This window comes from Lagenorhynchus albirostris, chromosome 8 (genome assembly GCF_949774975.1).
Source record: "Lagenorhynchus albirostris chromosome 8, mLagAlb1.1, whole genome shotgun sequence".
NCBI classification, from domain to species: Eukaryota; Metazoa; Chordata; class Mammalia; order Artiodactyla; family Delphinidae; genus Lagenorhynchus; species Lagenorhynchus albirostris.
Genome location: NC_083102.1, coordinates 89847918 through 89863879, shown reverse-complemented (window position 1 = coordinate 89863879; position 15962 = coordinate 89847918). Strand labels below are relative to the sequence as shown.

Here is a 15962-nt window from a genome sequence, read left to right as displayed (position 1 = left end):
ACATGATTATGATCACCTAGTGAGTAAATTATGAGGCTGAATGTAAACTCAAATGATTTAAAGGCATTTTCAGTACTCTTCCCACTGTAGAAAGCTGTAAGTCCCTTTAGATAGACACATTTAAAAATGCTTATGGTTGAAGGACAGTTGGCAATAACCACTATTAGATGCCCTTTACATTGTTTCCTTCTGTCCTCTAGTGTAGAACTAACTATACTGTGTGCAATCAGCAGATATTTTGAGTGCTAAGTGGTTAGTTAGCATTGTACTGGATGCTTTAATGTAGTTTCACCTAGGCAGTGCGTTGTGACCCAGCTGAAGAAAAATATGACAATATGTAAGTGCTAGGGATATATTTTAAGACTTAAAATTTAAAAATTCTAATTAGAGAATATAGTGAAAAACACACTTGATATTCTGTTGAGTAACTGGAAAACAGTCATCTTCTATCTAAATCATTTTTGTTTTTTAGAAACAATTTTTCTTGTTAAAATAGAAAATACGTTTTTTAGAACTGTGTCTAAGATGGATAATGAAACCTTGACCTTCATTTGTAGCATTTTAGTTATCTCAGATATGTCTAAGATTAAGCCATTAAATACATTTCTCAAAATCTAAATGTGCAGAGACAACTGTTGTTAACTTCTTGGTGGATACCTGTTCACACTTCTTGCTCTGTGTATATAATTCTCTAAGTAGAATATGTATAATTCTATGAATAGAGTTATAATTCTGTAAACTAAATTCTATAATTCTACTTATAGAAAATAAAGTTTATAGAATTATATAGTATATAATCATATTTTATATGTAATTATATAAATGGAGTTAAGTTCTTTGTGTAATTTTTTTCATTCAGTCATATCATGAAAATCCTTCAATGGAAGTAAGTAAATTAGGTCTATTGTGTGATCATGTAAAGTGGTAGCGTGCTAAAGTTTTTTCATAATTAATTTATCATTGTCCAAGTGGTGGACATTTGTTTCAAAAGTTTTTTTATTATAGAATAATTTTTAAAACTGTCCTGCAACTTGAGAAATTTCTAAGATCATCAGGATCTTTATTTATATTAAATTTGGAACATTTTTTTGGTAACTTGTTGACATTACTTTGAATTTATAATAATCATAATTCTACTCTTGCTTTACCAACTCTGTAATGTTTGGAACTTTTTGCTCCAGAGTAAAGTACTTATTAAGTAGAAAATGTTTGGGTAACTATGTTTTTTAAAATACAGACTTTGAAAGGGAATAGTGTTCAACAGCAATTCTATAATATTTCAAAGAAGTTAGACATGATGTTTTGATACCTTGATATTTATTCAATATTGAAATATTTAAATGTGTGTATTTTTTTAAATAGATTATCTTTCTCAAGGAATAGATCTTGCTGGAATAGAAGTAATAGAAAATGATCTACTTTTTGTTGCGAGAGCTCGACTTGAAGTGGAAAATCAAGCTAAGCGCCTCCTGGAGCAGGGTGTGGAGACTCAGGTAATACAAATAATGTCACTTTTTTAATGTGAAAAATGTGTCATAATACAGATGAACATTTGATTTTGTGTTGAAAAAAGTAATGTATATCCTTATTTTATCACTGAAGAACTATGTCTACAATTTGAATTGGAGAGTTAGGGCATAAAATAAGTACAAGGAAAATTTTTTAAATATATATTTACTTAATTCTACTGAAAATGGATTCTAAGATTTCTAATGTAAAATGTATATAATATGAAATATATTTTAATATAATGTGTATATGTAGATAGATAGTTAACAGATGTTGCGTAGGCTTCCTTTGTCCAAGTCACTGGTACTCATTTAAGCTTTTCAGCAACCCAGTAAGGATGGTATTACTGCTATTTCCATTTTACAAATGGGGAAACTGAGAGCTTAAATAATTGGCCGAAGATCACACATCCAATAAATGATGTAGTCTGGCAAACATTAAGTACTCTAACCCCAGAACCTTGCACCCTGAATAATCACTGTGCCAGAATTTTTTTTTCAGAAATTGACTCGAGATTTCTCCTAAGATATCATTTTCCTGATGCTTAATTTTCTGAATTACAAGAAACCTAGAGGTGTTGATGTAGTAGAATCAACAAATTAGATATAAATCTCAGTTTTTCTACATTTGTATTGCACCCAGATATTTTCTCCATTTGTACTGGACCCAAATACCATTATTAGTATCCATTTTAAAATTCATATTCTTTAAACCAGGAATTTCATTTTGTGCATTTGTATTGGACAAAAACAATTTTATAAATATTCAGTTCTTTAAGTAGTCTCTGAATCAGGAAGGTATTTATTTGACTTCCAGTTCTTAACTGTTGTAATTAAAAATAACTGAATGTCAGTTACTGTTTTGGATGAATTTTTAAAGTTGATTATCATATATATAATGAAAAGTGAACAAATTATAGACATACACATAGAATGAAATATCGCAGTGTGAACACACCTGTGAAATTAAAACCCAGGTCAAGAAATAGGACGTTACCGGCATTCCTGGAGTCTCTTCACTCCCTCTCACAATCACTCCTCTCTCTTTCTTTCCCAAAGGTAGCTTTTATTCTAACGCTAGAGTTTAGTTTTATCTGCTGCCAATCATGTTTTAACTCACAGTCTCACTGTGAAGATAAAATGCTTATACTGTTTAAAAATAAGATACTTGTCTACATCAAATAATAGAGGAAATTTTATTCTCAAAGAAATATTTAAGGAATTCCAAGTCAATTTTGAATTAACATGAATATTTCTATAGAAAATGGCCTTAGCCCAGCTCATTTAGTTGCAGGAAAGGAAACAAGTAACATTTCAGAAAGTGCAGCATCACAAGATTTTTGTATTTGTCTAATGTTCCTATTATCACTACATTAGAGATTTAAAACTTTATAAATACTGTTCAGTATTTTTTTACCTGTGAAGTTTTTATTGCTATGTATGTATGTATATGTATGCATATATCTTTAATTTATGCAGTTCTTAATAATTTACTGTATTTTAGAGTCATGGAAATGAAAACTAATAATGGCAGAAAGGAAACAATATCACAGTTTGTAGAACTAAAATACTATTTTTAATAGAGATGGGGAATTTTAACACAAAGAAGTGGTTACTTTTAAAGGCTTATTTTTTATTGTATTCTCATATATTTAAAGTGGGAAAATATTTTCTAGGATAGTTGTGCCTAAGCAAACTTATTTTAGGTATGTTGCTATTTTGTGTACATTTTTTTAATATAAATTTATTTATTTAATTTTATTTGGCTGTGTTGGGTCTTCGCTGCTGCGCGCAGGCTTTCTCTAGTGCGGCGAGTGGGGGCTGCTCTTCGTTGTGGTGTGCGGGCTTCTCATTGCAGTGGCTTCTCTTTTTGTGGAGCACGGGCTCTAGGTGCGCGGGTTTCAGTAGTTGTGGAACGCGTGCTCAGTAGTTGTGGCGCACAGGCTTAGGTGCTCCGCGGCAGGTGGGATCTTCCCAGATCAGGGATGGAACTTGTGTCCCCTGCATTGGCAGGCAGATTCTTAACCACTGCGCCACCAGGGAAGTCCCATGTGTACATTTTAATAGTTGTCAAATATGACTTTGCTTCAGTTTTTAACTCATAGTGAAATTAAACTGTTAAACTTTTAAGGAACGAATATTCCCTAAATATTGATAGTGTTGTTATATTTTCAGACTCTAAAGTTAGTCAAAAGATTATTTAAGTTGGTGACTGTTGTTGTTTAGCCAATGGCCTGTATGTAATCTATGAAATTGTTAGAAAGGTAAAGAAGAAAAAAATCTAAAATATTGTGTGTCTACATGGGTAAGTGTGAAATGGTCTGCGTAGAACCAGGGAGCTTTAATTTTGTTGTATGTTTCAGGCTGGTTTAGAGTAAAGTAGATCCTGCTCAGTGGATGGGAATATTGTCTCTGTAAGGCTGCATATATTATTTTATCATAGTTTGTTGACATTAGCCATTAATATTTTCCAATTCCTTAGTGTCGTTAAATTCCATAGGTATAACGTAACCTTCTGAGTATAATTTGGCTTCCTCCATAATTTTCCGAAAGGGAGATTTGCCAATATTAACATTCTGGTTCACTTCACAATTTTAACAATATTTATCATGTGTAAATTGATATTCGTGTTTATAACATCATTTATTTCTGAATTTAGTCATGTGTGTCTGTCTCCCTCAGACCTGGGTACTCTGCGTTATTTTCACAAAGTCAGGTTTCTGGCTTTGCAGAGCTGAGGAGATTAAACCCTTATCAGTAATGATGTCCCTGAGATAATGTTCTTGGGAAGCAGGATGTTTTAGTGGAAAGAGCCTGTGTTTTGGAGCCTCTTTCCTTTTCCTCTTAGAAAGCAACAAGTCAGAGGTGTCATCCAGCTGTGTCAGCAGGCAGTTTGGGAATTAAGGATGAAACTAACCTTTACTGAATGCCTCCTCTCTGCCAGGATTTTGTGTTAGTCACTTTACATTTGTTATCTCAGTCACAGTGACAAATATGTGAGGAAGATATAATTATCCACTTTTTATAGTTAAGGAAACAAAGGCCTGGAAAGGTTAAGAAATTAGCTGTAGATTACTCAGCTAGCAAGCAGTAGAGTCATGGTCTGGAGTGCTTGCTACCCCCCTTTCTTCAATAGAACCAAGCAGTTTATTCTAATTTTGTTAAATAATTACATTTTAAATCATTTGACAATTTGTGAAGCAATTTATATTGAAAAAGGAATTTTTGAAGTGTTAAAATTTCTTTGGGAAGCTTCCATGTGATGACTAATCTTAACCAGTTCCTCAAAATTTTTATGTTTCTCTGGCCATCTTTCTTTTTTCCATTCTCTGAAATGACTGTTTTAGACTCTCCACTTTCCACTAACCTTACCCTCTCACCCCACATACCAACTAAGGCGGATGCCCTTAATTTCTGCTTCACAGAGGTGCCTCTCACATCACCTGTACGCTGGATCCCGTTTTCTTATCTTGTTTATATTTCTGTCTCTCATATCTTCATCCTGTGTCTTTTACTTTGTTTCTTCTCATCAACATGTAAATATACACCTTTTATGCCACTCTCCCCTGTGTTCTCTATTTCTCAGTCTCACAAGCTTTCTTTTAGTTTTTCACATGCCCATTTTCCTTCCTCCTTTAGGGCTTTCATGTTCTTTTTATGCCTGGAATACTCTTTCCACTTCCCATTAAAACAGATGCTGCAGCTTATATCTATTTGCTTCTTGAAATATATTCTCCCATTTATAAGAAATAATTGAAATAGTTAAATATATTGTTAATATTTATTATATATATAGACTAAAACAGTAGCATTTTAATTTTGAAGTAATATTGCATTCATGAAATATTACACAGTTTCATAGTTTATAGGCTCATAACCTGAATAGAGATGTTCAGTACACAAGGAACTTTTGAAAAATTAACATGTCCTTACTTGAATTTAATAATCAACTTCTGACATTAATTTGGTTTCTCAAAAATATTAGTGATCTTCTTTTACTGAGTATATAGTTGGGACCATCATTTTCAATATCAATTAATTGTAAAACTTAAATTTACTAAAAGAAAATGAGTGTAATTTCTTTTTGTAGCATTCTTTTTCCAAAACCAAAAATTTTTAAATAAATGGAGATAACTTGTTTTTGATCATTACTGTTTTTTCCCTAGTTAATTGCTTAAATGTGCTGTATTCATTTGTAGGTTTTAATAGCTTTTGTAGCCTTACAAAGTCTCTACTACAGTTTTACAAAATTTATGTCTTGGAAGGCATAAACTAAATATTTAGATACTAAGGAACTGTTTTTTCTTCTTACAGTAGAAAATTATAAGTAAACTTCTGACTTCACAAAGCCTTATTAAGTTTATATGGAAAAGGTTTGTAGTGATACCACTGCTACTTTCTTTACACAATGTTTGGAAGGATTGATGACCCAGAGTTCATCTTCTGGTGAAGCATACCATTATCATCACATTAGAAAAACATTCGTCAATTCGACAGGCAGTGTTTGTCGCAAACATTGGGACCATCTGCAGCTCTTCCTTGATTCCTATTTCTCTTTTTTGCTGATCCTGAGAATCTTTCATTGAAAGAAGCCAGACAAAGAAAGAGAGAACCTTACAGTATTTTCAAGATCGCAACAGACTCCATTACCTCAAGCTGTAACTAGCTTTCAAAAATAGGTGACAGAGATTTTGATCTGGATGAGTTCCTGCATCACCATAGATACCAGGCCCCCACAGTGAAATGATTACATTTTAATTAGAAAGATGGCTTTAACTTGTGAATTATAAGCTTTTCCAATAAACAAGTGCTGGGCTTTCTGGAGGTTCCAGGATGGAGGGAGATGATGTGCTTATATGTCTTTAAAAGTCAAGGAAGAGGGTCTTTCAGCTCTGTGCTGGACTGTAATTTCCCCTGTTGTAATTGTTGTCAGTACTGGGAGGCAAACATCCATGAACCTGCCTTTTCCCTAAGTCAGAAAGCCTCCTCTGTCAGGTCCACACAGAGTACAGGTGCTTATCAGTTGTCAGCTAAAAGTACCATGATAGCATGATCTAGACAGAGTCTCTCTAAGATGACAAAGTAGAATTGAAGTTCACTAAATAAATGTCTACATAGCATACAGGAAGTGATTATGATGTTATGAACCCTTTTTACTTTTGTAGTTAAAAATTCTGAATTGTTTTTAGCACAGAGAGGGTACCAATTCAAATGTGTTGTGTTGAAGATTTATGGAAGTTAAGCATTTTCTCAAACTTCAAAAGGGACTTCCTGGCTAAGTTGACTCTGTTGATTAGTTATGGTAGAGTTCAGCATGCAGCAAGTCTTTTGTGATCCTTTTCTTCTCTATGTGCCCAACAAACACCAATAGTAGACTCAATATCAGTTGATTTGTCAAGCTGAATATCTGCTTTAAGAGGTCTAGCTTTCCTATTGTTAGCTGCTAGTTTTCCTGGCTGGTCTCATGAATTCTACAACAGATCTCATCATTTGAATCTACAGAAACTCCTTTTGTATATTTGTTCCCAGTGTTTTTGCATTTACTAAATATAAAGTTCCAGTAATTTTTCAACTCTTGTACGAAGCATTTTTCCTGACACGCAATAAATACTTTGAGGGGATGGGTGAGATGGGTGAAGGGGGCCAAAAGATACAAACTTCTAGTTATAAAATAAATAAGTCATGAGGATATAATGTACAGCATGGCAACTGTAGTTAATAGTACTGTGTTGTATGTTTGAAAGTTGCTAAGAGAATAGATCTTAAACGTGCTCACCACAAGAAAAAACATTTTTGTAGCAATGTGTGGTGAAAGATGTTAACTAGACTTATTGTGGTAGTCATTTTAAAATATATACAAATATCAAATCATTATGTTATATACCTGAAACTAATATAATGTTGTATGTAAATTATACCTCAATTAAAAAATATGTAAAGGGTGATTATAGTAAGAGCTCTTCAAGTTCCACAGATCTGAAGGTTTCATGTGTTGTCTTTATTTTACCAGCCTCAGTGGATAATTTGCCACCTGCCCCTCATCTGTTTGCTCTTATCACTGTTAGCTTTCCTTAGATTTTAAACTGATCATCTAAATGTTTTCCCTAAAGCTTAATTAGTCTTGTTTAGCATGTGCTTACTATTTTTTTAATATTTTTTTGAGTGGGAATTAATTTGAACTGTTATTTAACATTCTAAATCAAGGATTGGCAAAAGTACAGTCTGTGGACTGTTTCTGTATGACTCAAGTACTAATTGTTTTTACATTTTTATATGGTTGGGGGAAAAAAACCGAAAGAGCAGTATACAGCAGAGACCATATGTATACTATGTGGCCGCCAAAGCCTAAAATATTTGTTATCTTGCCCTTTAAGGACATTAAATGTGTGCTTTAAATGGTTGTATTTTCTTCATGGTGGGCGCTTTACCATTTTCCTTCCTTCCATCTTTTCTTCCTCCCAGCACCATCTCCTCTTTTGCAATATTTTAATTATCATATGGTGTTTCTCTGTGTTTTTGTTTTATGCCAAATGTAAAGTGGTAATATTTTTCTTGTTTCTATATTATACAGTCATGTTATTTTCTTTCCTCTTTTTAAAATTAATTTATTTTATTTTTGGCTATGTTGGGTCTTCGTTGCTGCACGCAGGCTTTCTCTACTTGTGGCAAGCGGGGGCTACTCTTCGTTGCGGTGCACGGGCTTCTCATTACGGTGGCTTCTCTTGTTGCAGAGCATGGGCTCTAGGCACGTGGGCTTCAGTAGTTGTGGCACACGGGCTTAGTAGTTGTGGCTCGTGGGCTCAGTAGTTGTGGCTTGTGGGCTCAGTAGTTGTGGCTCGTGGGCTCTAGAGCGTGGCTCAGTAGTTGTGGCACATGGGCTTAGTTGCTCCACGGCATGTGAGATCTTCCCGGACTAGGGCTCGAACCCGCGTCCCCTGCATTGGCAGGCGGATTCTTAACCACTGTGCCACCAGAGAAGCCCCAGTCATGTTATTTTCTTTTTCTTTGACATAGTCTCTTTCATGAACAATCCACAGTAACATTGGTTGCTTCGTTATTTTATTGCTATCTTGCAGTGTAGATTCACATCTAATTAACTGTCTGCTTTCAGCCTTAAGGTCTTTTGGTGTTACTGCTTTCCATAGTTTTTCAGGTCACTGAACTGTGAAAAATTTTTTCATCAACTGACTGAATTTCCATTGTATGTCATATAGAATTCTGTCACTACTCTTTGGTTAAAATTTGGTAATCACTCTTTAATCTATGTGTAAGTTGTTTTCCGTTTCTCAAAAATTCAGAACTTTTGTACTTGGTTAACTCTATTTTATTTTACTCAATTTAGATAATCTTATGTTGGCTTTTTATTAGAGTAGTAAATACTAAAATTTTTATTTTGTAGTTTGGAAAAAAATGAAGAACCAGGCAACCACTTTGCATCACTATGGATTAATTTGCATTGTCCATACTTTTATATAATTGGAGTCATACAGTGTGTTCTTTCTTGTGTGTGGCTCTATCCATTCAACATAGTTATTTTGAGATTGATTCATGTTCTGTATATTGGTAGTTTGGTCATATTTTTATTGGTAGTTAGCATTACATTATATTGAAGTACATTTATCTATTCACTTGTTGACAGGCATTTGGGTTATTTCCAGTTTAGGGATACTGCAGACAAAGCTGCTATGAGCAGATACATGGCTTTGTCTCAGCATGTTTCCTTTTTCTTGAGTAAATACCTAAGGCAAAGAATGGTTGGTTGGGTTTTTGCAAAGAATGATATGTTTACTTTTTATAGAGTCTGCTAGTTCCAAAGTGGTTCTGTCATTTCACATTCCCATATCAGTAGATTAGAATTTTTGTTCCTCTAGATCCTCACCAAAATTTGATGTTGTCAGTCTTTTAAATTTTAGCCGTTTTAATGGGGATATAGTAGATTCTCAGTGTAGTTTTAATTTGCCTTTTCTTGATTGCTTATGTGACCAACTTTTCAAATGCCTAATAGTGAAAGGTCTTTGCCTAACATTTAAAGACTTTATTGTCTTCTTATTGATTTGTAAGAATTCTTAATGTATTCTGGGTACCAGTCTTTTGTTATTAGTGTGAATTGTAAATATTTCCTCCCATCCTATGGCTTGCCTGTTTTTCTTTTAGCATTGCTATTGAGGTGTAATTTACATTTGTGCATTTAAGCATATAGTTTGATGAGTTTACTAAATTTATACATTTGTGCAACCATCTCACAACCCAGATTTTTTTTTAACTGCTATCACCACAAAACATTTCCCTCCTTCCTGTTTGCAGTCAGTTCTTCCTCCCACCCCCAAACCCAGGCAATCACTGATTTGCTTTCTGTCTATAGAATTGCTGTTTTCTAAAAGTGTCATATAAATGGAACCATGCAGTAGGTAATCTTATATATTTAGCTTCTTTCATTTAGCACAGTATTTTATTTAGGTTCATCTGTGTTGTTGCAAGTACAGATAGTCCTTTTTACTGCTGAGTAATGTTCCAGCCTATGGATCTACTCACTTTGTTTATGTCTTGATAGGTTGATGGACATTCAGTGGGTTACAGTTTTTGGCTATTAGGAATAATGCTGCCTTGTCTTCCCCCTTGAAATTGTCTTTTATTTTTATATTTTGGATCGTTTCTTGTTTCTTTTTAAAAATTTTTTAAAAATTGAAGTATAGTTGATTTATAATATATTGGTTTCAGGCATGCAACACAGTGATTCAATATTTTTATAGATTATACTCTATTTAAATGTATTGCAAAATAATGGCTATATTTCCCTGTTCTGTACAATGTATCTTTGTTGCTGTTTCTTGTTTCTTGATCAGTCCTGCTAGGCTTTTATTAACTTTATTAATTTTTTTCAAAAGACATCATCTTTTATGAAGAGCAAAATTTTTTAGTTTTGCTAAAGGCCGGTTTATCCATGTTTTCATATGCATGTTATATAAGAAATTTTTGCCTACCCTAAAGTTGGAAAGCTTTCCTCCTATGTTTTCCTTTAGAAGTTTATAATTTTATGTTTTAAGTTTAATTTTTATGTACAGTGTAAGGTTCATTTTTTCCTCATAGACATATTCAGTTGTTCGAGCACCTTTTGTTGAAAAAGATTATTTTTTTCCTTCACTGAATTACTTCATTGTGAATTTGCATATATTTTGGCACCTTGAGAATAATTAATTCTCTGTCAGTTTTTCTCCTAATGGTTTTAATGTCTGTTGATGATTTTTGCCTAAATCTTTTTATTTTTTTCAACAGAGATTGTGAAAAAGTCATTTTCTATTTTTCTTATTAGTTTATATTTGCTAGCCGTGATTCTTATGTTAAGAAGAATTTTCACTCATTAATTAAGGATATTTGGTTACCCTGAACTGCAGTTCCTTTTTAAAATGATGGATAAATGTTTAAATTTTGCATTTTTTATTACCAATTTACAGAGTAATGAGTTTATATAAGTCATTACCCAAGGTAGCAAATGAGGCATACTTCTGTTCTCCTTTGTTTTTCTTTTTTAAAGTATTGTTATAGATTCATGTTTCTGTTCTTTTATTTTTAGAATTTTTTTTCTTTTGGATGTGGACCATTTTTAAAGTCTTTACTGAATTTGTTACAATATTGCTTTTGTTTTATGTTTTGGTTTTTTGGCTGCGAGGCATGTGGGATCTTAGCTCCCCCACCAGGGATCGAACCCACACCCCCTGCATTGGAAGGCAAAGTCTTAATCATTGGACCACCAGGGAAGTCCCTCATGTATTTTTATATATTGTGTTTTAATCAGTTTGGTGCTAGATGCGACTGCTAGTGCTATAACAACAAGCTAGACCAACAGTGGCTTAAATAGATAGGGATTTGTCTGGATGTGGGTGGTGCTAATATTGTTTCAGCCTACTTCACAAGCATGCAGGTCTTTCTTTCCATTCTGCCTTCCTTAGTGTCCCCTTGCTTGTCACGTCATGGTCACAAGATAGCTGTCACACTGCAGACATTAATCCATGTTCACGGAGTGGAGATGGGGCAGTGCCAGCTGCCAGCCAAAAGGCAGCATTACAAAATCCTTTTTCAATATTGCTCCAGTGGACCTATCCTTATGTCTCATTGACCAGATATGGGTCTCATGGTAACCCCAACTGTCAGGAGGACTATGAAAGCAAGTATCTGGAAAGAGGAACAGAACTGTAAACATTGGCTTAAGCTACTCAAGAACTATTGCCTGTTGCAGTGCACACTGCCACCCCTGGAGAAAATTAGGATTTTAGTAATAAGAAAGAAGGAGGGAATGAATTTTAGGGAATACCTAATAATGCCTGCCATAAATATCTTTGGTAAAGCACAGAATGACTAGAATTATTATATTGCTTTATTTAAAAGTAAGCTATGGGCTTCCCTGGTGGCGTAATGGTTGAGAGTCCGCCTGCCGATGCAGGGGACGCGGGTTCGTGCCCCAGTCCAGGGGGATCCCACATGCCACGGAGCGGCTGGGCCCGTGAGCCATGGCCGCTGAGCCTGCGCGTCCGGAACCTGTGCTCCGTAACGGGAGAGGCCACAACAGTGAGAGGCCTGCGTACCGCAAAAAAAAAAAAAAAAAAAAAAAGTAAGCCACATATATACATTTAAGTTAAAAATTTATATTGACAGAGTGAGATTTGGGTGCTTGAAACATTCATGTCTCATGATTACTTTTATTTTCCTATAAAATTCATTTTATTATTAAACACATTTTTAGTGTCCTTGAAATATTATCTGCTATTATCTTATAGGATGGGAATATTATTCTAAGTATTGGCATCATTTAAAAACTTTTACTTAATGCCAAACTGTAGATTCATATAGACTATGCTCTCAAGGTTCATTTTATAAAGAATTTGGAAGTTAAAAGAACCTTTTTCTATATATTGATCATCACTTTACCTTCTCCATTTTTTAGGTTCTTTGTGTTATTACTTCTTTTTTTTGTAGAACCTTCCTCTTCCAATACATGTTCACTTTCATTCTTTTGTCTCCTTCTTTTTCTTTTTCCTCTCATTTTCCCCGTGCCTTTTTATAGCTCTTCTTTTTTTCTGCTGCTTTTCAAAAAGGGCTAGAATAAAGGTGATTTTTGGTTGATAAGATCATACTGTGCTATTAAATGTTCTTCTTAGTTTCTTAATTTCATTTGGGTTTTGCACTGTTGACTGCTGATTGTTAACAGGTTCTGATATAATCTTATTAGGTTAGCTGAGAAGTACATATCAAGCATTAGTGGGCTCCATGCTATTGAATCAGAAAAGCCACTGGTAAGCTCTGGATCACAACTGAGGTAGCTAATATAATTCTTGCCTTTAAATTACGTTATTTAATGCGATTCTCTCTTCCTTCAGTACTTGTAATCTCCCATGGGGCTCCATTAAGTCTTCAGTGTTTTAGACATGTCATAGATTCAAAAAAAGTGTCCAGTGTATGTATCATGTTAGGGCACACAGTTACTATAAACTGCCTTAAATATTTTGGCCTACGATATACTTGTTATGTACAAGATGTTGTGAATTTATTAACACTATTCTGGAGAAATAAAATATTTGGATCTTAGAATTCCTCAGTTATTGTGCATGATTAAGGTGCTATGCTTTTTTTTTTTTTTTTTTTTTTTTTGCCGTACGCAGGCCTCTCACTGTTGTGGCCTCTCCCGTTTTGGAGCACAGGCTCCAGACGCGCAGGCTCAGCGGCCATGGCTCACGGGCCTAGCCGCTCCGTGGCATGTGGGATCTTCCCGGACCGGGGCACGAACCCGTATCCCCTGCATCGGCAGGTGGACTCTCAACCACTGCGCCACCAGGGAAGCCCAAGGTGCTATGTTTTTTATTGTCTTAAATTTACCTGAAAGCTAGCCTAATTTTATTAAATACGTAGTCTTCGGAGGTAGTGATTTAAAGAATTATCTTCTTTGTGATAAAAATTCTTAGATCTGTATCCTTTCTGTGCTACAAAAAAATAAAATAATAAGCTTTTATTTTTCCCCCCCAGCAGTAAGGATTGTCTATATAGTGGAAGTTACCTGTTCTTTGAATTTTTGCTTGAACTGACTTTGCATTTTTCTCACTATAACCTCTATGTTTTTCAGGAAGCCGGATTGGGGACTTGTAGATCATTTCCCTCTCCATCTCCCTCCCCACCTTTCTCCATCACTCCCCCCTTTTTAATGTGATTTTGGGGGTACTTATTTTTTGTCTTATTTTAATTGAGTATGAAATGGATTACTAATCAGACCTTGAAGAAATACTGTAGTCCTGAAACCTCCTAATAACCAAAATAGCAGAATAGCAGCAGGAAATTTTATCTTCTTTTATTTGTCCTTTTCCTTCCCTTGGCTCATTGTATTCTTTTATATATGAAACCTAAAGAAAAAGAATTTAACTGCTAAAGAATTAGTTCATTAGGGGAAAAAGTAAAATGTGATCATTAGTCTTTGTGATACAAGGATTATTTGATCCTTGCAGAGTGGCATCCTGGTCTTGAACATTTATGTGATTTTTGCATTTTGTTTCTAATTAAATCAAATTCTGTCACCTTTTCCATTTCTAATTTCAATTATATGAAGCTTTTAAAATCCTATCAGACTTTTGATTTAATACTGTATTTATGCTCACAGAGGTCATCTCTTATTAACTATAGCTTAGTTAACGTGAGAACATTGCTTGCTATTTTATGGCACAATATTAATAGCAGTCTTGCTATCTCTCTGTTCCTTTAGCTGAGTGCCAGCTGTTGCTTTGGTTACAGTGTTCCTGTTTTTGTTTTTTTTTTTGCGGTACACGGGCCTCTCACTGCTGTGTCCTCTCCCGTTGCGGAGCACAGGCTCCGGACGCGCAGGCTCAGCGGCCATGGCTCACGGGCCCAGCCGCTCCGCGGCATGTGGGATCTTCCCGGACCGGGGCACGAACCCGCATCCCCTGCATCAGCAGGCGGACTCTCAACCACTGCACCACCAGGGAAGCCCAGTGTTCCTCTTCTGGCAAGCTTTTTAGGGATCCTAAACAACTGTGCTTCTTTTCTCACTGTACTCTTGTGCGGTTTTATTTTCCTCCCGTGTATGCTACAGAGTTGTTGAAAAAGAAAGAAAAAAATGACATCATCCATATTTGTTTCCAAAGCAAAAGAAATAATTTTAGTTTAAAAAGCAAATGGTTGTGCCATCTCCCGAAATGTTTTTGAAGACGTAGAAATCTGTCTTGATCTACTTATGAAGTAGATCTACTCTATTACCTGGTCTTTCATCTCATTTTATATTACAGTTTCTGAAGTTGGGAAATTTCATATATGGTTAAGTGATTTATTGAAGGTCACAGTGACAATTTGTAGAAAAATTGCTCCTAGAATATTGACTCTCTCATTTAAAGAGAAGACATTGTCTAGAAGACATTGCTACATTTTCAGTAGTTTATCTCTTTCTAGAAAGTGGGGTCTTTTTCAAATGTGGTTATTTTGTTTTGAGATCTCTTACAAATACCTGCAAAACTGGTATATCTGGAGATTTAGAGACAAGTGGTGACAGGATGACCTGTTGCAGAGTATAGAATAGGGAGTGAAGGGGCCGAGGCCTAAAACTGGCCTGCCAGTATCCTACTATGGGCCTGTCCTCTCGATACCTTAGTTACCTAACTGTGAAATGAGCATTGTAATAGTTATTCTACTTATGTTCTGTTGACAAAAGAAAATTAATGGATATGAAGGCCATTTTAAGCATTACTATCTAGGGGAGAAGGCATCTTCATGTAGTATACTGTTTCCACAGATCAGGGTGGGACATGGCAATGAATGCAGACCTCGCAAGGGCACAAAGTACCGAGAGTGGGTCTGGTTTTGTAAAGATGGGCGGTTGGGTAGGTGGTGTAAGGAAACAGAGAAGTCCTAGAGCTGATCCTGGAGCACTGAGAAAATAGGCCCACAAAGCAGGCAGTTCCAAGATGAGCAGTGAATTGAAGTGTTCGCATTGTATTTGCAAGGACTACCTGTGGGATGAGAAAGAGGATCCTGTTAAGGGCAATTTATGATTTTACTGATTTAAACTCTGCTAAAGTTGGGATTTGCAGCAGAGAATGGGGAGCCAGGTGAGTGAGGCAAGGAATTGATTAACTATTTGTCGCTGAATTAAAACCATTAAACTTCCCAGAAAACACAGTGGCCCAGGGTACTAGGAAAGAAGGAATTTCTTCACGGGCAGTTTTCAGGGAGACTTTAAACTTGAGGATATTGTATGCAAGCAAGATTGGCCAACCTGTTCATTTGTACAGAAAGGTAACATAAGTACAGGTTTCCCAACACTGACCTGTACGCTGGTAGCAATCATGCTGAGGTTTTATCAGTTCTCATTAAAATTCAGAATAAAAACAAGGTAGTGACTTACTCTGAGAACTTCCTCTCTATTTTTCTTGTTATTTAAATAACCTTCCTTTTATGAAGTGA

At 35.2% G+C, this 15962-nt stretch overlaps 1 protein-coding gene across 2 annotated transcripts in view; it reads left to right on the top strand.

Annotated features, from left to right (window-relative positions):
• COG5 (component of oligomeric golgi complex 5) overlaps positions 1-15962 on the top strand; it is a 283326-nt gene that overhangs the window by 132327 nt on the left and 135037 nt on the right. The window contains exon 7 of one of the 2 annotated variants that reach the window (XM_060157278.1): positions 1363-1493. In XM_060157278.1, the coding sequence (XP_060013261.1) occupies positions 1363-1493 (131 nt within the window). The remainder of the gene's footprint in view (positions 1-1362; positions 1494-15962) is intronic. The other variant, XM_060157277.1, reaches the window with a different exon arrangement.